Raw genomic sequence first — 26,006 nt, forward strand, 5'->3', positions numbered from 1 at the left:
GTTTCCAATCCGGCTCTTTGAGCATGATGGCTATCCCTTCCCCATACCTTTTTGTAACTCCAGGAGAAAAAAACGGTCTAGGGTTTCTTCTAGATTTCAAACAACCCTAATCACATTTGAAAAGCTTGGTATCCTAAAGGAGGCGAATATCACACATTTTAACCATGTTTGCTCGTACAGGGATAGCTCCATTCACCTGCACACTGGTCAGACTATCTACAAGGGGTCTGTGCGCCTCAGACTTTCGTGAGCATACATTGAAAATGGTGTTCATAAAGTGAACTCTGGGAAGGCTCCCTTATTAACTCCCCAACTCAGAAAACTGGTGCAACTCCCCCCAACTGGAGATTTAGCTTATGAGTGTTCTCTACCTATGTAGATTGAAGGGACCAATGTGTCCCCCTCATGGACAACTTCATCTTGTATATCAGCCCTCCAGCCTCACCCTATAAACCGGAGTATTTGCACATTGGCTAGTCCCTCCTTTAACTTTTGAAACAGGTATAGTTCCTTCAGGGCATGTTGTCAGAACTGGAGACATCCCATTTGTTGTGCATTCAGGGCCTTAGGCGCGTATCGACTGCTGGTGATAAGATGTTGACTCTCTGTCCTCTGGTTCGTCTTCTTGGAGCTTTGTGATGACTTCACTTCACTCTTGGTTCTGTGAGAGTTTTTTTTTTTTAGGCTACCCTGATCCAATTTCCTTACTTTGGAGTGATAACTTCCATTAGTGTATCTATGACTGCAGGCAATCCATTATCTTCCAGAGATTCAGAAATGCAGAGAATGTGATGTGCCTTGGAAGGAGTGTGCACCTGGTGTGTTTCATTTTTCCACATGAAGGCAAGAAGGAAACTGGTGCCTATATCTGTATTTTATCCCTTTCTTGTTTGCTTGTTGAAGACGTCAACATTTAATGAGCAAGGAGGTGAACATACCCTGATAAAGCCAGAGCTTTGTCCCTTCAAAAGTGATAGAGGTCACTGTCCGGACCACCCACATTTTGTCCCGTTTAAAATGGTGAATGCAGGTCAGGATGACGTGGGGTTATTTGGAGACCTGGGTGGAGTCCTGGCCAATGCATTCTGTTGAGTTGAATATCAGAGTCCGATATCTCTGGCAGAATGTGCTGGACCATTGTTTTGATATAATTCTGTGTTGCTGGGCACACCTCTGATTCAAATATTTGATATCCTAGATCTGTTTTCAATGTCTTTAAGATGACATTGTAAATCTATATTTTATTTTTTTAGTTCTAGTACCTCTTGCCTGAGGGCTTCCCGTTCAAATTCCCTAGCATCCCCAAGTTCTCGCCAGAGCAACCATCTCATGCCCCAGTTGCTTCAGGTACTTGGATACATCCTCATGCAGGGACACAAAGTTGTCTCTTAGTTTGCAGAATAGTTCTTCCATGAAGGAGCAAGTGAGTGGTGCTTCAGCATGGTCTGTGGAGAGCAATTGTGATTCTTGTTGTCTGGCCTCATGGGAGAGTCTTGTGTCTTTGCAGCCACTTTGGAGAGCATATCTTTTAGGGTGGTGTTACTTGGGTTCTTCCGTGTTGCGTGGTGCCATGTTTCCTTAAGAGTCTTAATGGAAAGTGTCTTTTTGTCATGAAAACCGAGGTATGGCCCATCTTCCTCATTTTGACATGTCTGCTGTTTCACTGGTGATGTGGCGTGCAGGTGCCCCAATTTTCCAGGTCAGTGGAAGCCTCTAAAGGAAAGATCGTAGTGCTCGGTATGTCCCTGAGATTGAGCCTCACTTTTAGGACTTTTTCAACCAGTAACTAGCCTCGGACCCTGCTAGTGCATGGATTGGACACCAGGGTAAAGCTGTATCGATGCTCATGAGTCTCTTAGAGGGTGACTTTTTATTGTCCCCCCGATTTACCCTCAGTGCCAAGGCATGGTACCATCATTTTATTTTCTGTCTCAGAGCAGCCATTCAGGCTCCTGTCCCACCACATGTCCGGGGAGGAAAGTCCGCTCTGAGGCCATGTCTCAGACCCCATGATATGCAATATGCGGTACGGAGTCAGGCTCAGAGGAGCAAAGGAAAGATGTTACTCTGCCACCATCTTGACCACCAACTGGAAAGAATTTATCACATTTGACATTACTGTATATTTTGTGGCGCTTCACACAGCTACAGAGTAGGCCCATTTTATACTTTATGCTGCAAAAATGCACTGGCGCAGTTTTGGGGCAAAAAGTTTAACACAGGCTTGCATCATCTAACAACGCCAGCCGGGCGCTGTATTTAATGAATGGCGCAAGCCGGCGCAGAACTTGGGCTAGCGTCTTAGAAGAAGACACTTGCCGGGTGGGGGTAGCGGTAGGGAAGGAGGGTGTTGTGCGTCAGAAAATGACGCTAGCCTGGTTAGAGGCCAATAAAATGCCTCTAACCAGACTAGCACCATTTCCTGGTGCACAACTACCAAAAACATGACTCCTGTCTTAGGAAAGACAGGAACCATGCCCACCACCCCAGTGGCTAGCACAGGGGACAAGTGTCCCCTGGGCATGGCCATTGCACCCTGTGCCATGCAGGGGGCCCCAAGTCAGGGCCCCCGATTGTACTTAAAAAAAAAAAAAACATACTTACCTATATTTACCCTACTCACTTGGGATGGGGTCCCCCATCCTCTGGTGTCCCTCTGGTGTGGGTGTTCCTGGGGCTTGGGGAGGGCACCTGTGGACCCATTCAATGGTGTTTAACCATGGAAATGGATCCACAGGTCCCCTAACACCTGGTCTGACCTAGGGGTTAAATAATGGTGCAAAGTAAGCTTTGCACCATTATTTAGCACCCTCCTCCCACCCGTGGGTCATTTTAGCATGGGGGATAAATATGAGGCTATGGGGATAGCACCATTTTTTAGATGGCAACGCCTACCTTGCATCTCATTGACGCAAGGTAGATGCATGCATCCAAAAAATGGTGCAAACTCCTATATTTAGACGTTAGACGTGTCTAACATCAAAATATAAATATGGAGTTAGTTTTGCGCTGAATTTGCATCAACACAATTATGCAAATTTGGCGCAATTGAAGTATAAATACGGGCCCAGGTTTCATAAACAGCCCAAGCTGACATCCCAATGATTTCCCCATCTCATGCTGAAATCCTAGAAGCTACAATATCAGAAGAAGAGGTATCAATTGTCATTAGACCTACTAACCCAAACAAAGCCCCAGGCCCCAATTGCTTTATAGAAAATATAAACAAATCTTTTTCCCATCAGCTGATCTCGTAAAGCACTGCATTATTCACATTCACATTGCAAATATGGAGAGACCACCATCCTGCATGTGCTAGGATGAGGTGATGGCAATTTCAAAACAGGGAATAAACCCAACTCTGCTCCTCGTGCAGGTCTTACTCAACCTTAATGCAAAGATGTCTACAAACAACTTGTTAAAACTGGCTAGAACACCTAGTGCCAACATTTGTTGGCCCAGATCAAGGAGGTTTTTTCAAAGAAAGGCAGACCCATGAAAATGTTAGAAGGATGGCTCGCTTTTTAGATCCTTTTTAGAAAAGACCTTCAATGGAGTGGACTGGTCCTTTTTGGAACAAACACTGATGGGTTTTGGCTTTGCATCCTAATTTTGCATAATAATAGTGGCTAACAACCACAATTGTATAGGAAGAATAAAATGGAGCAGCATCTTATCTGCTGTGGATTAACTGGAGAGAGGTGACAAACAGGGGTACCCTCTATACCTAGTTCTGTTTGCTTTGAGCATCAAACCTTTTGCATGCCATATTTGCTAGGCCTGAGACATTGCTGGCTTGTCATCTGGCCCTAATACTCACAAATTGTCCCTTTTCATGGACGATGCACATTAGGAGATCACACTAAAATGCATCTGGCATTGACTAAACAACTATAGCTATTTTTAAATCTACCCCGTTCCAAAATTAGTAAGGGGAAGCCTGACATTCTAAACATTTTGCAACCTGAAACAGTGGTGAGCTCCCCGAAGGAACATGTCTAGCTCCAAAGGACAACTAGCCATATTTAGTACATAGGGTCATTGTGCTCCTTCAATAGAAGATCTACATTAAACCAGCTTCACATCGTTGCTGGCACAAATCTGAATGCACTCAAGAAAGTCCCACCTACTCTCTTTACCTCCTGGATGGGTAGGATTGAGGCAGAAAAGCAGAGTATATTGCTAAGGGTACTATATCTTTTTCAAGCCCTTCCAGTTAAACTGGAGCTGTCAGGCTAGGATATACACTCTGATCCATTTTAATCTGGACTGCTCACAGACTCTTAGATACGGCTCCTTTGATAGGTTGAAGGGTGCAGTGTAAAGTCATAATGAACATGTTTAGATACGGTAAGATAAATTCCTTCATACAATTAAACAGATTGATGAATCAGAACACTCTTACTACACCCAGATCCAGCTCTCGGTGATGCATCTGTATGTACATGGAGTAATTATTTGAGACAGAAAATTAATTGAGAAAATTCTTCTCTACTCTTGCGAAAATCAAAAGTGTCATATCTAAAATAGATAGGATTCATTTAAAATCCAACTCCAGGTGCTCTAGTACATTCAAAAAATAGTTGGCAGAAAAGTCAGAATAGAGTGATTACCATTAAAGAGTAGGAAACACTATGGAAAGATATAATCCAAGATATGGAAATTCATATAATCATGGTGCGTATAGTAAATAGAGATGTCCATTACAAAATAATGCACAACTGAAAATATACGGTGGATACGCTGGATAGCCTCCATCCTTTGGCTTGCGCGAGGTGTTGAAGGGAATGTGGAGGTGATGTTATCAAAAAGATGCCACATCACAAATATGGGCCCAGATTTAAGAGGGCCTAGAGCCTCCCTGTGCTACGTTAGCATCATTTTTTTAATGCTAATGTGGCCCCCCGAGCCAAAAATCGTCACGCCAGATTTACTAAGTGGAGCAATGCATGCATTGCACCACTTTGTAATCCCTTGCACCATATTATGCCTGCGCCAAGCATAATGTATGCAAGTGGGGTGTTCCCCTGTTAGGGGGGGTGAAAAAAAATGGCGCAAAGAAATCTAAAACATTTCTTTGCGCCATTTTTTGTGCCATTTTTAACACCTGCTCAGGGCAGTCGTTGAAAGGGGGCACACCATTATTTATAATGGGCCCCAAAATGTTGTCTCTAACCCTGAACAGTACATCAATAGCGTCAAAAATGTTGATGCTATTGTCCCCTAACCAGTGCCATTTTAAATACGGTGTACACATGCGCAAGGAAAGGGGTGCTGCACTCGGGGCAACACCACTTTTCTTAAATCTGCCCCATGGTCTGGTGATTGTGCCATTATGAAAGGAAATATTGGGGACACTTAAAAAGTAGCTGTGATATCCTGTACTGTACTAGGAGAGCTGTGGTGGTAATATTGCGATTGAGGCAAACCATTTGTACTACTATGACTACTATACTGTTCTCAAAGGGACCCCTTCCTTTATGCAAATGGGTTCTCACTTCCTTTGAGGTGTTGGTAAAATATCAATGTTTTGCGACTGGATTTTGGTAGAAAAACATTGATACATTACATGCAAATTTATTATTTGGAAGGGACTCCTAGAACACACCGCTTGCAGATACTGAATTTGCTTCCTTTTGGAACGCTGTTTGAGGAATTGTGGAAACATTTCTGATTCTTAAATGGGATTAGTACATAAAAATACATTTTAATTGTCACAAACGTTTATTTAGAGCATTTGCAACCATTAAAATGCCTTGTACTAATGGGCATATTTTTACTCCATTTGCGCCAAATTTGTGTCATTTTATTTTACGCAAATTCGGCGCAAAACTAACTCCATACATACGTCTAACGTCAAAATATTGGAGTTTGCACAATTTTTAAGATACGTGAACCTACCTTGCGTCAATGAGATGCAAGGTAGGTGTTCCCATTTAAAAAATGGTGCTAACCCCATAGCCCCATATTTATGCCCCTGTGCTAAAATGACGCACGGTTGGGAGGAGGGGCTAAATAATGGTTATTTAACACCTGGGTCAGAACAGGTGTTAGGGGACCTGTGGACCCATTTCCCTGGTTAACACCATGGAATGGGTCCACAGGTGCCCTCCTAAAGCCCCAGGAACACCCCCACCCACACCAATTGGACACCGGAGGATGGGGGACCCCATACCAGGTATGGGTAAGTATTTTCTTTTTATTAAAGTGCCATCCAGGGTCCAACTTGGGGGCCCCTGCATGGCAGAGGGTGCAATTGACATGCTGAGGGGACACAGGTCCCCTATGCTGGCCATTGGGGTGGTGGGCATGACTCATGTCTTTTCTAAGACAGAGTCATGTGGTATGGATGGCTTTGCATCAGAAAATGACACAAGGCTGGTTAGAGGCATTTTTTTTAATCTCTAACCAGCCTAACATATTTTTTTGTGCAAAACCCCCTTCTCCCATACCATCACCCCCACCCAGCTAAAGCCATTTCTTATTTTACGCTAGCTCCCCCTTTGCACCGTATTGCGCCACTCCATAAATATGGCACCCGGCTAGCACACAGGAATGGAGCAAGCCGGTGCAAACCTTTTTGATGCAAAACTGCATTATTGCAGTTTTGCATCAAAAAGTATAAATATGCCCCTAAGTATCATAACAAAGATTCCAGTAAGTAGTCTGAACATTTGTGAAATATTGAGAAATCTTTTTACATAAGTGTGAGCTCTTCACAGCTTATCACCCGTCCCTGATGAAAGACGGGGGCCTGATGTGTTGAAAGGTTTTCCAGTTGCAGAGCTGCAGGTCTTAAAATTGCAGGTGGTGCTACCATAAAACCCAAAGTTGCAAGGCACTAAAGGTACAGTGTGGGTCACCAATGTCTTTCTGACTCCTACCCCTAGACATTGGGGAAGAAGGACACCACAACGGCACCTTATTGTGTGTAAAAGGCCGCTTTATTGGAAACAGGTGCACTTACAATCCAAAAGAACCCATGGCCTATTGCCTCACAAAACTAAAACCTCACTATACATCAAAAATTACCTGACAATCTCTCCCCCCTCCCTTACCCTACCCTCCCTGCTCCCTTTTCCTTTAAACTTGTAGTCTCTTAATACACACTTCCTTTGTAATGATTTCTTTGCTGAATTAATTTGTCACCTTAATAATCTCCTGCTGCTCCATACCCCCTTGAACCTGCAACTCGCAAACCCATAATGCCAAAATATTTCTGTCTGAGTTGTCCTGCTGTAGTCCACTCCCTTTCCCGCCTGATGGTATCTTGTTGGATCTGCCGTCCATCCCTGTTATTATTGTCATGTGAACTGCCTCAGTAACCGCCACCAGAAAAAGGAGCTCTCCTTTTTCTGCTCCCCCAAACCCCACCCCCTGTTGCCCAAGAAGCACCATCGCCCGTCCTGAGTACATTCTCACTTCTCCCGAAACAGTGCCTTCAGGGATTCTTTCAACTGGAGCAGGTACAACTCCATGCTGATGAAGGACACCATCGCCCCTACAAAATTCCCGGTCCTCAAACAAAGGTCCCCGTGTTCTAAGTATGTGATACGATGCGTCTCACAGAAAATGTTCATCTCCTTATTAATTTTGCTGCGAGCCCTCTCTATAGCTCCTGGCTTCTTCGCCCCTCTCCACCCCCTTCGGGGCACAAAGGCTGTCCACACCCCATGGCACCCATACCACTAGCGCTGTATTTCCAACAAATCCAACTTCATGCTCTTGCTCACATCCAATCCCGTCCTTTGGACTAAGTCATTCTCTCCCAAGTGTAGTAACAACACATCTGGGCAAAAACCCCGCCCTTTGAGTTTTTGTAGGGTCACCATTAGGTTCTGCCACCCCATCCCCCCTGTACCATCCCAACGAACCTATCCAAACCCAGGTTGTCCCCGATAGCCATTCCTCTGGCTTGTCTGTGAGCCCACTTGACAAAGGAAAGTCTGACGACCCATATGGACAGGAATTGCACCTCCAGCCTTGGTACCGAACCTGCAGCAGGAGAACGATATGTTACTTCACCACACTGTCAACCCCGCATCCCTTCGTCTGAAATACCGTTTATACACCTCTGACCTCCACCTCCCAAGTCTCATTACCTGACAAGTATTCCACCTCCTGGACCCTGCCTCCGTCGCCATGCCTTTCCGGAAAGAATGAGTGCCAAATGGAGAAACGTCTCTCCCCACACACAGCAATCCTGCCCTCAGAACTGCTAAAAGCTGCTGCGCTGAGACCCTTTTGCCATCCTTGTGATGAAAAACCTCCCCATCAACCCCCAAACCTCTCGCTCTGAAATGCCGACCTAGCACCACTGGGCATATCCCTGAAACCGGATACGCTGTAAGCACCACCTGGGTCCCCTTACCTCTCTGGTCCGTCTTAGAGCTGCCAATCCACAATGTCACCCTGTTCCTTCAGAACGTCACATTACACCACCTCAAACCTGTCTTCTGTCCTGATCCTACCAACTCTGATACCCTAAATGCCCCAAAAAACATCCAAGACATCAATGTCTGAAAGAGAAGGCATTCATCCATATTATAACAAACGCCCTCAAGCGCCTGCATTACCTCTTTTAGTAGGCCTAAAGACAGGCTGTCTCGCCTTATCTCTTTTGCCCTCTTTTTTGTCCAACCCTCCAATATACGCCGGCCCCGCTCCCCTGCTGAAAGTGAATATCCCCATAGCAGTTTCCCCATGAATGCAATGCCTGCTAGTTTTCCGGAAATGGTGATACTCGACTGTCGTCTCTCTACCAACTCCATAATGAAATGCACTACGTCCTCCAACCTGTCCTTTTCATCTGTCCTCCAACGCGCCCTTGACCGCCTAAATTCCTGCTAGGCCCAGACGTACGCTTGTTGTGTAGAAGGCGCCAAGGAATTTACCACCAGCAGCAGCATCCGCCATCGCCTACCGTCCACAAAGCTACAGGCATCGTTGTCCTGGACAGGGGCTCGCCCGCAACCAGCCCATGGAATCTCTCCCACTGTGAACGAGACAAAGCATCTGCAATGTCATTGTTCACTCCTGGAACATGTCTGGCCTTAAAATGAATGTCGCAGCGCAAAAATTCAAACAAAAAACTCGCAGCAGTTGCAACACCTGAACATCCCGGGCCGATTGCCTATTCACAACCTGGACTACCACCAGGTTGTCAACCTGGAAAAGCACTTTTTTGTGTTCCAGTAGCTGTCCCCAAATGCACACCGCGACCACCAAAGGAAAGAATTCCAGGAACGCGATGCTCCTCCTCCCTCTCCGCCAAGTCGCCGGCCAATTCTCTGCACAGTACCGTCCTTGCCAATACAGCCCAAAGCCAGAGGCACCTGCGACATCCAAAAAGATTTGCACATCCCATTCATACACCTGCCATGTCCGCAGGGGGATCCCGTTGAATTGCTCCAGAAAAACAGACCACATCCGCAAATCCTCTTTCACTCCCACAAGGAGCCACACATGATGATGTGGTAACCGCTGTCCTGACAGAGCCATGCCCAGACGCCTGCAGAATGTCCTCCCCACTCTCCCCACCCTACAAGTGAAGTTAAAATGGCCCAGCAATACCTGAATGTCCCTAACTGTCACCTTGTTCCGTCGTACCACGTCCCTTACCGTCACAATCATAGCCATCCTCTTTTCCTCTGGAAACCCTGCCACCATCTCCTCCGTATCCAATTCAATGTCCAAAAAGGTCAAGGCCGTACTGGGCCCCACCGTCTTTTCGTCGTCTCCGATGATGTCCTGAAATTGACAAAGGACGACCGAACAGTGGTCCAAGCCCACCGGTGTCGCAAAGAAAAAATCATCCAAGTAATGCATCACCGCCTTGTGCCCTGTTATGGACGAAAATATCCATTGCAAACAAGTGCCAAAGCACTCAAGTAATGAGCATGAAATGGAACATCCCATAGGGAGGGCTTTGTCAAATTAGCAGATGCCCTGAAATTGGATACCCAGGAGTTCAAAATCGTTGGGACTGACTGGTAAAAGCCGAAAGGCTGATTTTATATCCATCTTTGCCATCCATGCTCCCCTTCCCAAAGACTCCACAATATCAATGGCCACGTCTACTGACGCGTATGACACCTTTGTCATGTCCTCTGGTATGAAGTCGTTCACAGAGGATCCCTCCGGCCAAGACAAATGATGAATTAGCCGGAATTGTCCGGGCTCTTTTTTAGGAACCACCCCGATGGGGGACACTATAAGATTCTCTAGGGGCCAGTCTGAAAAAGGACCCTCCATATGCCCTTCCGCCACTTCCTTGTCTAGTTTTTGCTGAACGATTGCCTCCTTCCCCTTGACGGAATTTAAGTTGTCAGCCCAACGCTGCTGTCGATGTCCCATGTAAGCCAATTGGAAACCTTCCGAACAAACTTGTAACAAAACTTGTGCAGCCTTCTCATCATTGTATCGTTCAAGCCAAAATCGCAGCCTGTCAAGCCTAACCGGAGGATGAGCTTTTTCCCAGAGAACCCTGCCCGCCTCTGGAGGTGCCAGATCCCTGACCCCCTTGGCTACTGCCGTAGTAAGACTGACTCTGTCCTGACCCTTGGGTTCCCTGGTTTGCTGAGGCATAACAGTGAATAAGTGCATGTCGCCCAGCACAACGCGAACATTCATGTCTGAATTTTCAATATTCACTGGTGCACAAACCCTTGTTATAGTCCCAGCACGCCCCTGGCTTTGCAGACCAAGTTCCCACCGCTCCTGACCCGCTCTTTGCAGTGGACCCCGCCCACCTGGTTGGGGCACTCTCGAAACGGCCGATAAGTAATAGGCAGCCCACTAGCCGTGAAGACTGCTTTACCAAACTTAGATGAACCCATGGTGTGCTGCCACAGGTCTGCATCAATCTGAATCAGATGCCATCCTTGCCCGAAATTCTTCATTATATTGAACCCAGGCATAGCCCCCATAATTCAGGTGGGCCTTCCTGATAACGTCCATATATGTAAAGAGGGCTACTGCCCTCTCAGAAAAATCGCTCACAATATACGCTTGCATATATTAAAAAGGCTGCGGTCCAATTCTCAATGGTGACTGGCACCCTCGGTCGCTTAGCAAACTTGTACTCCTCCTCCTTGGAACCCTCCTTGGACCTGACCTCCCTGTGTAGAAGCTTTAGCATTTCTACGTACTCACCTTTCCAAATCTTCTCTTTCGTGGTTAACATTAAGTGCGCCCCTAGTGGCTTCGCCGTGCCTACATAGGGCAGCTTTTTGGCCTTCTCCCCACCCGTTGTCTTATCTGAGTCCACCTTCGACTCCCCACTCTCCCCTGTAGAACCAGAACCCTTTTTCTCACCATCGCCTCTGGCCCGACATCCGTGACGTACACCCCTTTGAACAAACGCTCTTTCACACTGTCCACCTTTGCCTCCACTGCCACTGAGACTACCTCATGGTGCGCAGAAAGCACCTTCTTACCTGGAGCCAAGGGCAGGGGCCGCTCCAGAGCCGTCCGCCTGGCCAGCTGTGCTCCTCTTTTTTCCTCGGTCGCCGCCTGAAACGACTAAGGCACAGGAATAGACACACACCCCCGGCGCACCACCAGTCATCCTCATCCTCCTCTCTCAACTCTCCTTCCTCTATACTTTCGTCCTCGTAGTCCAATTCGTCATCCACTTCACCAAACGCACCAGGTAGGGCGCTCCCCAGAGCCCTCACCTGCTCCCTCCCCATATGTGTACCTCCTGAGCGTGGAACCAGCTTACCAATTGCACTACCATGTTGCTCCTGCTGCTGCAGCCTAGCCCGCTGGTCGTCAGAGACCGCGCCAACGGGGGGGCTCCTTCAGAACAACCTTAGCCCTCGGACCCCGTCTCCCGCCTCCACCTGTACCGCTATCCAGTTGGCCGCTCGGGGCTCCGCCTTCGCTTCCTCCCGAGGTCTCCGGGCTGCCCTTGACCCACCAGGGTCATGCCACACCATCTTGCCACCCTGCCAGGAAAGGCCCGGTGTGCTGGTGAGCCCTGTGCCTATACTCCAGCTACCTCCCCGCCCACGGCCACAGACCCCCTCACACCCCCTCCCCCAAATTCTGCCCCTCCCATCCCTCGCCCTGCTCCTCCAAGACCCGACCCTGACCGTACGTCCGCCATGGGGGGCACACCCTTAAAGTGATCCCATCCTCCTCAACTTCCAGTGTGTCTGCCTCCTCACCCTCACTCCATTCCTACATAGAATCCCACAGCTGGGATGCACCCACCCTTCCATCACGATCACCTGAGATAGAGGCCCCCTCCTTGTATCCCCAAAAATCCCCCACCCCCTGCCCTCTGTCCACGTCCTGGCCCTCTATCCCTTCCACGAGCCCCTCCTGTCCGCACATGACCTGTCCTCCCTCCCTTTCCTGGTACTCGTCCTCTCCGTGTACACGAACACCCCCTTTATAGTTCCATGCCGTCATATCTCCTCCTTCTCCTGCCTCCCTCCCAGCCCCAACATGCCCAAAACCGACACCACGCAACCCGACTCCTGCCCCGTGCCTCGCCCTTCCAGTTACAACCGGGCCTCCGCAACTTGTCTCCGCTGCCCCAGGGCCAGCCGGCCACTGTGCCGCTTTTCACAAAATGGTGGGGACTCTCTAAAATGGCTCCTCTAAATACTTGCCCCAACAGCCCCAAAAGCGCTCAAACGGCGCCCGTGGGCTACACCACCTCCCCAAACCCCTGGGGGGAGAGACCTCGTTTCTGGTGGCAATCCCCCCCCCCGGACTTCCTTGTTACTCTTTACGAATCGACAATGGGTCTTGAAACAAGGATTTCCTTCCTGGCAAATTGCACAGAGCTATATCACCAGTTTGCAACCACCACCAATGACAGCCCTGGTTAAATACTTTTAAAAGACCTCGTAACCAAATGTCACTGATTATTGAACGCTTTGAAAGGCATGCTATTGACCAAAAAATAATTTAGTCTTTGATTCTTTATTCATAAGGTCTTTACTTCTGAGCATTTAATTCGCTTCATGTTTAAGAGTTTGACATCCCACCCTCCCACAACCCCTCCCCGCTCGAAAATGAAAGTAAAAAGAATTGTAATTGATGGGCAGAGAGGGGACTCTTTCTTTTGTTTCAGTAGCTGCTGACCTGACCTTTGACATGACCCCCTGTTTCCCTTGCACATGGTGTTAACTGAGCGCTGACCCCCTCTTTCTCTAGCAAGCTCCAGTGAAGAGGAAACTACATTTAACTGCGTGGGTCACATGGAGGGAGCTGAGCAGTTGAGAAATAACCCGCCAGTAGTCAAATGTATTATTTCCCAGCGTCTTGTCCTTTCCTGCAGTCGCGAATAAATGTATACTGGGTGGGAAGTGAATTTACAGATCTAGAAACCAGGTTACTTTGTTATAGCTAATAATACAATAACGACACTGAAAGTGCTTAGTATTTTCTATCACTTGTTTTCTATCACTTGCATTTCTCGTTGCGTGTTTATTTTCTGTCTTTCTGAACCACAGGGTCCCTGCTGACAAGCATCTGTAGCTGCAGGTCATCCAAATGTCACCTGATAGCAATGTGAGCTGACCTCCAGCGGTGGGGACACCAACACCACTCTGGCAAATTCTGTTTTGTAAGAGAAGCAGATACAGTGAGAAATGTCAGAAGAAAAGTGAAGCTGGGCAGGAAAGGGATTTCTATAACTCTCTGTGTCAGAGAGCGGGAGGGCAAGAACTAATGTAACAAGGTACATTAAACAAAGTTTGGTATTGGAATTAAGAATTATTTACTACTTGCTGTTTAAATATTTAGCGCAAGTGCACTAAAAATGTGCTTTGAAAATGCAAACATAAAATAGTATTGCTTGTTATTTTTTCCAAGTTTAATAAACTTTTAAACATTTTCATATACTCCATCATAGGGAGATCTCTGCCACCATAGAAGGGTGGGGGGGGGGGGGGCGGGGAGGAGGATCTCCCTATGGTAATGTAAGGGGACCGTTTCTCTATACTTTACCATAGAAAGATCTCTGCCACCAGGGGGCTATTCCCTATACGTTACCACAGGGAGAAAATCTTACGGTAAGGTACAGGGAACATTTGAAAAGTTTATTAAATTTGGAAAAAGTTGGTAAAAATATGTTTATGTAACACATTATGGTAAATTAATTTTATATTTATATTTTAAATGTAGAACACAATAAAAAACGGTACATTACTATTTACATCATTTTGAATTAAATCTTTAAATAATTTAAATATATTGTTTGTTTGCTGGTTGAAATGAAAAAACATATTCTCACATAAAGTAAAAAATAGATTCTTTTTACTATGCACTATTAATTATCAAAAGTGATGTATAGTATTAAATGTAATGTAACTATATTTTACTCAAATTTAATGTTACATTCATTTTTACATTGAAAAATATTTTCTAATAAAATAATAAATATATAAAATGTATCTTAATAAATTATATGTATTTATATTTTTTACAATTTAAAATAAATTTATTGAATTTAACAGTGTTTCTTATATGTGTTTTATTTTAAATCCCTATCTCCATTATTTTCTATCGGAGGGTGTTGCAGTGCCATTGATTGGCCATGTGTGGTGCTGGACTTACTTCAGGTCTGAGCTGTAGTAATTCACTACTGATTTGAGTCCCTTTTTGACAGTAGTAACTTTAGAAATACAGTTGCAACAAGCAATACACTTACTCTTTTGTGGGTGGGTGCACATCCCCCACTAAACCCCTCTTACTCTTCCCAGCTATTTTTTAGTAAGTATGCCTTATTTTTCAACCACTCCCCAAGGTCCCTTCAACATTTATTACTAAGTAATAAAGGTTTTGTGATCAGCAAGGTGTGGTACTTTAGTAGTATCATTGTAGGACTATTAAAGTACTACAAAATGCCGTTTTTGAATAAGCCCAAAGTGACTACGTTGAGAAAGAGAGCCACAGTGCAACCGGTGCAGTCTGCGAGGTACAATATCTGTATTTCACCGATCTCCCACCAATTACAAAGTAACCCTATTCTTCCGTCACTCTATCTGCCTGCTGTGTAGACCAAATCTATGATCTCTGCTAGTGCAGTAGTCAAACCGATTACACTGAAATGTGTACCATAACCAGACTAACCTCCAGGATGAAACTGTGGATCACCCATCGAGGTAGTTTACAGCCTGTCCTGACAAGTACATTGGAGAACTGCAAAATCATAACTTTTTAGCCAAAAAGTTTTTTTTATTTCTATACCTAAAACAATGGCTTTGACACTTTTATTAATCATAAAGCCATTGTTACATAAGGTGGTGCACAACAGGTGAAAGGTTACTTTTCCACAGCGTTTGATAAGGTAAATCGTATCATGCTATGGAATAAGATTGCTGCGTTGGGTATGCCAGGCCCCCTTTTAGAGTTAGTTTGTGACCTTTATACTGATATGTGGTGCAGAATCCTCTTGTTGGGACAGGAGTTTATCCCAAATAATACCAGCCCCTAATGGCTGAAAAAAAGGTGTTTGCTTACTCCTCTTCGTTACATATTTCTGACCTTCTGGATTTTTTTATCTCACAGCAAGGGTACTGCTACTTTGGTCGGGGAAAAATCTGTCTCCTATTTGTTGTATGCCAACAACATAGTTATCTTTGACCTCACGCCGAAAGTCTAAAAGTAGTCATCTATAGTCACTACAACATTTTACTGAAACCCACTTTTGGAGGATCAATGTATTTAAAAGAAAAGTCATGTGTGCCCATGGGAGGAAAAAAACGAGATATGGAAATTATGCATGGTTCCTGCGGGGTCATAAATTGGAAATTGTAAAGCTGAATTCCTGGGGAAGATTGCATGTGGTAATCTAAATGACAAAGCTCATATTAAAAATAACATGTCTAAAGCCATAACCCAGATTAAAGGCTTGGGCTCCCTTTGTAAGTCCACAGAGAGGAGGAATTTCTCACTTTTATTTGAGGTTCTTCAAGCTAAGATACCCACTTCTCTTTTGTATGGCACTGAACTGATTGAAATTTCAAATTGGGGTTTTCTAAACAGGATGGAAGTTAGAGCTCTCAGAAGCTTGGCCTCTGTTAACATATGATATTTAGTGGCTGCTTTAAGATGAGAATTTTGACAGAGAGGTGCTTACGTTCAGAGCTTTGGTGGATGGATTGAGTGTCTTATAAAGGGTGAACACGACACATTAGGGTACTGGCTAAGGAAAGAAATTCTAGAGGGCCTAAAAAAGAATGCAACAATTTATAAAAACGTTATCGCTGCTGTAGGTCTGCTACAATTAGATTCCTCCTTCTTTACTTATCTAGTCCGCAATTAAAAGTTTGTTTAAAACATGCGACTTGGGCCTTGATTTTTAACGTAGGTAAGGAGGCTTGCTCCCAAAAGAAGGCCTCCACTTGGCTATCGATTCCTGTACAATCAGTACAGTACAGCCTTCTATTCCCTGGAATCTGCCTCATGGGATCCATCGGTTTTGGGTCCTGATAAGGCATGGCATGCTTCCTTTAAACTCTCTTTTGGCTAAAAGGTATGGTTCCTCAGCAATGTGTAATCTGTGTAACAATGATCTCCGGGATCTCAAGCATGTTTTGTCTGCCTGGTACTCTCACAGTACCGGAGGATTTGGTTGAGGCCGATTTGTAAACAGTGGTACATTTATTCTGCCTCTGGTTTGTGCTCGCCCAAATGAAATATTCTGTTATAAAGAAAAAAAAAAAATTTAAGGTTTTTTAAAACTTTATTAATGAGACACTTGTAGCATGTTTGGAATTGATGTAAGAAATTCACAAATTAATTACTGTGAACATTTTTTTTTCTATTAAGCACAGATTAAATTTGCAATGGAGGGACATTAGAATGATGTTTGGTCTTGATAGCTTGAATAGATATTTTATAATCGGCCCGGAATCGTCACTCTCTGGCTTTTAGTGGAGTACGGGGGAGGTTATATGAAGTCAACTTTGTATGTTTCAATTACACTAAGTCACTTTATATGTTTAAATGTGTTATTTTGTAATTGCTATTGTGACTGTAACTCCTTGAGAATGTATAGGTCTCACATTTTGAGTATTGACTCATTTGATATTGATGGTTTGAGTAGAGTCCATTTGTTCCACCCTAATTCGCAATGGATTCTAACCGAGATCATACCTCTTCATATTATGAATATTCCATTTGATTGTATGGTTGTTTTACGATGAGATGGTATTTCTTTGCACTGATGAAATTTGAAGGGAATTTGTTTTAAAGTTTGATTAGAAATAATGTTTGTTTTTATGTACTTAGACGTTTCCAGATGGGGTGGGTGGGTGGTTTTAGCATGCATAAAATTGTATCATATATTTATTCGTATGTATTTGGACTTTATATATGGACCTCTATGGAGTTCTGTGACATAATAAAAATATTCTTGAACTTGAAAGGTGCCTGTCTCAGAAACAATGATAGTGATGACAATACAGAGTTTGGCTGTTTTAAAGTGGTCTTTAAGTGGTGGGAGATGCAATGAGTTCTTTCAGATGACATACAATGGTCAGGCCCTGGAACCAAACTCTTTTGCATTCAGCCAAAGGATGTGCTCATGGTGGGTTGGGAATTAATTGCATTGTAAAAAACACAAATAAATGAAATTTACTGAAAAAACACAGTTATGGTATTTGCTCAAATGCCAAAAATCACTGACATTTACCAGTTATGGTTAGCATTGCACGTCATAACTTGTGATGCCTCATAACTAAAACACCAACTTGTCAATGGTACAAAACCTAGTTTTTATGTAAAAAGTGTTTTTACTTGCCTATATCTTTTGCGCTGCTTGACGAATCTTCTCAAAACTTTCCAAAAAGATTTACCAGTCCCATCAGCTGCTACCTGGAAAGTTTCAGGGTGATCCGTCCTGGAGGGTTGAGGGGGAGGGAGGGGGGGAAGAGGGGGCCTCAGAACATGTTTTCCCCATTCATTTTTCCATAGGGATTTTGAACAGCGATAGCACAAAAACTACTGGACGGAATTACCCCTAACTGGGCAGGAAGGTAGGTCCTGGTCCAGAAAGAGTACTTATGTTTTGGTGTAATTCCGTTCAGTAGTTTTAGAGAAATTAAAGAAAATCCAAATTTGTATATGTAGGGAAGTGAAGGATTCGTGACTCCCCCCCGATCTCATGCAGAGATCTGATTGGCTGATAACACTTCAGCAATAGAAGTCCCTGAAGTGTTGTCAGCCATCTTTGGACTCGGCTGAAGCCAAGACCCCAAAAAAAGTAAAAAATAAAGAAAAGGGGCAAGGCTACGAACACCCTTACCCCTTAGCTCTGGTGGTGGGTTCCCAAAGGGACCCCCCCAGGGTTAAAAAGCCTTTTTTTTTTATTTACAGACAGAGTCAGGTGGATCCACGGATCTGCCATAAAATACAAAAAAAAATGAACCATGGGCTTCCGCACTTTGTTACTATAATGTTCCCTGGGTGGGCCAAGTCTGGGGGGTTTTTGTATAAAAAACCGGGGGCTCTTGGTCCCCTTCCGCTGCACCGGGGACTGCAACCTCCCTGAAGCTTATTAGTTTTATGCGGGCCACATGTCCCCCACCGCTGTCATGGGGACCGCGCCACCCCCGGGTGTTTAGTAAATAATAAGTGGGGGGTCTGATGGCCGCCGTACCCCACAGGGATCACCGCCCCCCGGGAAAAATGTAATTTATTTGGGGACTTGCTGCCCCCCCTACCCCCCCCCCCCCCACACTGCCCCAGGGACCACCACCCCCTTGGGCAAAATGCAATTTATTTGTGGGGGAAATATTTAAAATAAAACAGTGGGTGCCGTTGGGAACCCTGTGGCCCGGGACCAGCACCTCCCGGGGCTACACTGTATTTTGAGTGGGAGGGCCGCGCGGCCCACCCTCCGCCCTGAGGAACACCTCCCCCTGGGCCAAATATTTTTTTTTTAAAAGGGGGGGTCCCTTTGAGACCTCCACCTCTCCGGGGCTATGCATACGTTGGAGGGGGACCGCACGGCCTACCTCAAGGAGCCTCTGCCGGGGACTATCACCCCCAGGGACGGCTCCTGCTATGTCAAGGGGTGCCCACCCCCGGGACACAGCTGTTTGCTGTGGGTTGGCTGCAGCTCTGCATGTGCACCCAAGCCACAGCAAACACTTAGGGTTTTGACAGCAGGACCTGTGAAGCTGGTTCCACTGTCAAAATCCAAACCGTTCATCTCTGTTCCTAGCACGCATGCAGGGGGCAGAGATGAAAGGCTTCAGCAAGCACGGAGCTGAGGTCAAAGTAGCTCCATGCTCGCTAAAGCAATGGCACTGCGAGGGAAGCTTTAAGGCTTCCCCTGCAGTGTCAGGTAGCTCGTAAGGGCGTTTATAAATTTTTAAAAACATTTAAAAAAATAAATAAATAAGTATATAGGGACCGGTGGGGAGCCCTTGAGGGCTTCTTCGTGGTCCCATATAGCCCATAAAGGGCTAAAAAAAAAAACATAGCTCAGTGTGAAGGTCACAGACTTTCACACTGAGCTTTGGGGGTTTGAGTCCAGCTGGACTCATTTCCCTTTTTCTTTTTTTTTCATAAAAAAACATTATCGTTTTTTTTAAATAAATAGATTTTTTATTTTAAATCGAACACAAATATCTCATTCTCAGTATATATGAGATGTTAAAGCCTAAAAAACTGTATTTCTCTCTCACTTTCTTTCTCTCTTTTAATGAGTTTCTCGCACTCACACACCCGTTCAGACACTTACACACCCACTCACAGACCCACTCGGACAATCAAGCACACAGTGACAGACCCACTCAAACATTCATGCACCACCTCACAGACTCATTGACAACCTCATGCACCCACTCACAGACCCACACCGACATACACTGACACACCCACTAAAACACTGATGTATGCACTCTCATACCCAGACAACCTGACAGCCACTCTCACCCCCAGATACACCCTCTCACACGTATTCTCACACCCACAGAAGCCGCGGTCAACAAAGGACTGTGCATAGCATGGGTTTGGGCAGTTAGGGGGTGTTGGCCGCAGGGTCTGGCTGCAGGCCAGGTCTTGCGGGCAACCTCCCCTGCCATGGGTGAAGGCCATGCACAGTGCAAGATTGGGTGCTTATAGGGGGCCGTTAGCAGTAGTGGTTGGATTAACGTATAGTAATTATAAGTACTATATGTTAAAAAAAAAAACATAGAAATTCACTGAAAAACTCAAAGTTTACATGGAAGTTATAGATAGGAAATAGAATTTAAAAAAACAATAGAAATTCACTTAAAAAAACAAAGGTTACAGGGACGTTATAGTTAGGCTAACATTTTAAACGTACCAAACCATTGAAGTTCACCAGTTATAGTTAGGGGTATCTCAAGTAACTATAGGTAAAATGTTAACCTAACTATAATGTCCCTGCAACCTTTATACTTTACTGTACGCAGTGGAGTACAGTGAAGTGGTGTAGACTGCAGTGGTGTACACTGGAATGGGGTAGAGTGTATTAGCATACAGTGGAGGGGCATCTAATGGAATAGCATAGAAAGGGGTGGGGTAGAGTGGAGTGGCATACACTGGCGTGCAGGGCTTGTGCTACTCAACCACTGCTATGGCAAGTCTTATTGGATCAGGTCAAGCTATTTTTAGGATTTAATCTCCCCTTCTGGGGAGTTGTCAAAGAACAGGTGTTCTGTTCAGTTGAAAAGTGGAAGGGCAATAAAAGATGCCTTTAAATGTGTTCTTATGTCACATTTGCTCTGTGTTCACAGAGAGAGGTCAAAAGTCAGTTTGTCTTACAATAAATTTTCCTTCTGAATGCAGAGCTCCAGGGACTTTGAAAGGTGAACCCTGTGATGCGCTGTTTAGAGTGTAAAATAAAAGGATATAGGGTGTCAGGTTTTTCCTAACACACAAAAGTTATATGACTAAGTCAACTCTGCAAACATTTCAACATATATTCAGTAGTTGTGAAAGCCCATGTTTTATATTTCTGTGTGATGGTAAAAATATTTTAATAGGATGAAAACAAATAACAATACTTTGTGTTGATGTGCAAAGGACATGTTTTCTGAAACCCAATTCTTACAGATTGTTATTACACTATATAGTTTTATCAGTAAAGCTGCAAGTTAGTAGAAAGGTTTTTGGACATTTCTTGGAAATTTACTGGGTGTAGGTGACAATATGCTATCACATCATGGTTTAGTAATATAGTTATTAAAAGTGAGTGTTTAAACAAACAGAGAAACACTCCTGCCATGATGGTAATGCTGTTGGTAAACTAAAAGAAGTCATGGGTCATGTGCCCAATATATGTGGGTTAGATTATTGTGATACATGCAGCAAACTTTAGTCTACTTAATCAAACAAAAGAGGTTTTTTGTACTCCGGAAATGCTGAGCCAATCATATATGAGAATGAAGAAAAAGGCAACTCTGTAAACTATTTGCCTAGGATCACACAATTTGAAACCCACTTACGGTCAAGTACATTACAGTTGCAGGCCTAGTAACATTTTTATGATTTTCCGAGGCCTGCAGTGGCATACAGTGGAGCAACATACAGTGGAATAGCACACAGTGGAGCAGCAAACAGTGGAATGGTGTAGAGTGTAATAGCATATACCAGAGTTTCATATAGTGGAGTGACATACAGTGAAACGGAGTATACTCAAGAGGTGTAGAGTGGAGTTGCATACGGTGTAATAGTGTAAAGTGGACTGCAGTAGAGTGGAGTTGTGCACAGTGTAATAGCGTAGCGCAGAACAGAGTGTTGTACAATGGAGTGGCGCAGTATAAAGTATAATAGTGTATAGTGGTGTAGCATACAGTGGAGTGGCGTATAATGGAGTGATAAAGACTGGAGTTGCATACAGTAGCGTGAGGTAAAGTGTAATAGTGGAGTGCCATACATTGAAGTAGAGTTCAATCAATTAGCTCAGAATGAAGTGTTGTAGAGTGGAGTGCCATACAGTGGAGTGGCATACAGTGGAAAAGCGTACCATGGAGTGGCGTACAGTAGAATGATGTAGAGTGGAGTAGCATCCAGTGGAGTGGCATACAGTGGAGTGATGCAGACTGGCATGCCATACAGTGGCGTTGCATACTGTGTAATAGCACAGAGTGGAGTCTCGTTCAGTGAAGAGGCATGGAGTAGAGTTGTGTAGAGTGGAATAGCATATAATGGAGTGGCTACAGTGGCATGGCCTATGGATGTATGTGAAATTCAGCAGTAATGTAGATTATGATGTGCAGAGTAACAAAAAACAGCGAATTGCACTGCCTTGCATTTCTTCAGACGTACCAGTCAATGCAGGGCCACACATGACACATGGTGACCTTGAGTACCTTTGTAAATCTGACTTAAGTATTGCATTCATGATGTGACACCCTGGGTGAAGCAAGGGTACTGCAATCCAATAATACAACTAGGTTTTAGTTATAGTTTGAGTAATGGTATACCGTGATAACTGTGAAGTATACTGTGACACATGGCGATGACAAGCCAGTATATAATTGGGTAATAGCGGTTTTTAGAAAATGAAAAGGCAGCCATATTGTTTTATTACAGTTTGGCTGTGTTTAGTGTTAGGGCCTTAGATATAGGTAAGTAGTACGTCCCTACCTATTACCACTTTAATATGAGGAGGTGATTTCGTGGATGATGTGATGAGGTGACCATATGATAACAAACAAAATACAACATGACAACATAAACAACATAACAAAGGGACTCAACGCCAAGGACATAACGGCCAACCCCGCAGTGAAGGGGGGGGCCTGTCTTCCATACATAAATGATGCCCCCCTCAGCTTCTCAGCTCGAGGGTCTGGGTATTATGAGGGTCCCCCTCACCATTCCTTGTAGAGGGTGTCCTAGGGTTCCTTAGGCTGCTGCCCTCCACAATACATTAACAACAAACGTATTCCACCACCTTCTGACTTGTATGATATGAACATCTATGTGGAGGGGTAAGCATGAGACGATGTTGGGAACAACCGCATGATTCTGGGTTTCCAGCCGTCTGTGAGATGCTGCAATCTCAGGTGTGCCAGATAAATGCTGTTTTATGTCTTTTCCACTTTAAAATATTCTTTTTCACTAGTACTCAAATCCTGAATGGCTGATGCCCAGTCACGACACAACAACATCATAGAGGAAGGTGGCATATTCCCAGTAGTTACTGCCATCCAACCAGAAACATGAATGACATTGAAGGAACAAATTCTCTGGTGGCGTAAAGTTCAAGTACTGCTAAAATAGCGATGAGCCAGATGGCTGTCTCATTTGTAACTCCTTCTCGGAGTCCTTGTTTGCCAACCCTAGTCTTGTGAATCCTAAAATACCATTAACTTTACCTGTCTCTAGTACAACCTCTTCTCAGGTCGGAATACCTAATAGTAGACATCCACAGGTATAATATTTTAAATCATTCAGGTATGCCAGAGGCCAATGTCAATGACGTTTGGCCACCTAACTCCTCCCAGAACTGTTGTAATTGTTAATTGTTCTATAGTCATCACGTGTTCGATTTCATCTTGAACACCTCACTATACCTGAACACGGTGAACACTGAAAGTATGCATCCCAGTGGTGGAGGGAAACTGATACATTCTTGATTTCGCAAAATATTGGATTGAGTCAGAAGCTACTTATTTATTTGAATTAGTCTCGATGATGTGAAAATAATCGTTATAGTGCTCTGTGTATTTTTGCAACTGCTATGCCAAAAGTATATTCTGAATTTAATGGCATAGATGCATATATGCATGTGTGTGGTATCTCTATAGCGCAAACCCAGCAAAAAGACAGCTGAGCACTGTATAGGGTCCTAGACAAGCATAAAGTCAACGAGTGATAAGAGAGGTAGCTCTCAGAACAACCAGAAAGACCAGATTTTGAAAATCCCAAATTACAGGACATGCCACAAACAAATATCTAGGACTGCATTCCTTTTGCATCAACTGTGGGGCACAGAAATTACATTTGATAGCACTTAGTAACATAGAAAACAAACAACGAGACACTGAGGGGAATCAAAGACAACTTACAAACAATACATACCATACGTGTTATCCAAATGGTTTTCTTTTACGGTCCTCTAACTTATTTTGCACTGGAACACATGGTAACCTGCCTGCCTCTGTGTTCATTCGACCCTCTCTTCAAACCGGGGAATGATCTACATTTACTGAAACTTGATAGGACAGATGGCGAAAATACTTGACTTTACCAGCGAATCGGGAACGCCTTGTCACCTTAAAAAGAACCCATTTGAATGTGCTGTAGTTTAAAGCACATTGAGTGAGCAGGGACAGATTGTGTTACGCAACTGTACATAGGGGTTTTCAACATTTCTGACACGTAAACAATCCCATGTTAAGGCAATTAATGCATGGGATCACTTGGAGGTACCCAGTACCAACTAAATATTGTGGCAAAAATGAAATCAAACAAAACCCATTTACATCACTGAGGTCATGTCAATGTTTTTATTTCCTTTGGACATTTTTCACAAGGTACAAGCAAACATAAAATTCGTGATGATCATAAAAATCCATATATCAGATGGACATAAAATCAAAAGCACATAAAACAAAGGAGCAGTAAATGAACTACTTTCATTCTCTTACATTGACAGTTCACTCCTTCACCACTTCCCTTTCCAACTGTGAAAAGAGACTTAGTTTTTTTTTCTTATTCACAATTGTATTTTCCCTTCCTTTGCTACAAAAGCAAGGTAGTGGAAAGACTCAAACAATACACATATAGACAATACTAGTGGCATTGATCCCTTGAGTATTGAACATTCATAATTCTTAGCGGTCACAGCCGCTTAGTGGCAGTCAGTCCTGTGATGTTGTTCTTTCATCTTTCCGGAAACAAAAGTCAGAAAGGCTTAGGAGATCTGCCTCATGCTTGGAATTCCAGACATGACAAACAATCACTCTGGTGATGCCACGGTCAGTCGGATTTTAGGAACGTGCAAATGTAACAATCTTCCCTTTAAGGCCTGACAAAGCATTGAGCCCAAAGAGCTTGCGGAACACAGTTTTTGCTTTCCATCCATCAAATGGCAAGTATGCTTGCAGCACTTGAAAACCGTCCTTGTTGTCCAGTGGAGATTCCTCACAAGAGACCGTGTCTTTGATTGTAGTGCAGTAGAACGGTCATGATATGCTTGGATCATACTCTCAAGCCACTTGCGGCTTAGGCATGGCGTATTGCAATGGCCACCGAGTGTAGGCCACCACACGTCATAAGACTGTGACAGGGCGGAGCTGCTCTAGCTGAGTTTCCAGAGTGACGCGCTCTTGGTGAACTTCCTGTTAGTTAAGGAATATAATAAGCAAAAAAGAAACAAATTAGATTTCTTAAAAATGTTGAATGTGAAAATGCAATAGAAAGGTAATATCAAAGTACGGGCAGTCAGAATAGTGTGTTTAAATGGAGTGTAGGTTAATGCAACAAACCGTTCTACTTAAAGTCGAGAGGTTGAGACACACCCAGAACATAGACCCTTTTCTTTATGCGTTAAGACCACTTTAGTAAAGAAGACGTCCACTCAAAGCGGGGCTCCTTTTTCAGTAGCTGTTGAATTTGTTATTTCATCGTTCCAGAACCACAGAGATCATAAAAGTTTTTTTTTTTTTAAATCTGCATCTAGTTTAAAAACACATATATGATAAACGACCAGTTCAATATTGCATCTAACTTCTGTTCTTATTTCTTGAGTAGTCCTATATAAAGTTTCATATAAGCTCACTAAAGACTTCAAGATTAAGTTCATGGCATCCAGTGTGTCGGGTGGCAACGTATATCCCCTGCACACAAACTTTGTGGCCCTAGATTTTAATATTTCTTTTGCAAGCCATGAATGATCTCCAAATCGTTACCTCTGACTGCTGCAGTTTTAAATGCTTTATTTTGGTTTTCCTCTTAAAAATGATTATAAAGAGTGAAATCAGAAATAACCTATTTCGCAATAAATGAAAAAGAGAGACAATTTAATATTAAAATGGGGTTGTTTCTGGAAAAGT

The 26,006-nt window shown here is 44.1% G+C and overlaps 1 protein-coding gene across 5 annotated transcripts in view; it reads right to left on the bottom strand.

The window, feature by feature from the left end:
- Positions 1–24,444: 24,444 nt before the first annotated feature.
- Positions 24,445–26,006, bottom strand: part of REPS2 (RALBP1 associated Eps domain containing 2) — a 636,764-nt gene continuing 635,202 nt past the window's right edge. For all 5 annotated transcript variants that reach the window (XM_069204533.1, XM_069204534.1, XM_069204532.1 and 2 more), the window contains exon 20: positions 24,445–25,292. In XM_069204533.1, the coding sequence (XP_069060634.1) occupies positions 25,224–25,292 (69 nt within the window). In that variant the 3' untranslated portion in view covers positions 24,445–25,223. The remainder of the gene's footprint in view (positions 25,293–26,006) is intronic.

Source organism: Pleurodeles waltl, chromosome 8, assembly GCF_031143425.1.
Source record: "Pleurodeles waltl isolate 20211129_DDA chromosome 8, aPleWal1.hap1.20221129, whole genome shotgun sequence".
In the NCBI taxonomy this organism is placed as follows: domain Eukaryota; kingdom Metazoa; phylum Chordata; class Amphibia; order Caudata; family Salamandridae; genus Pleurodeles; species Pleurodeles waltl.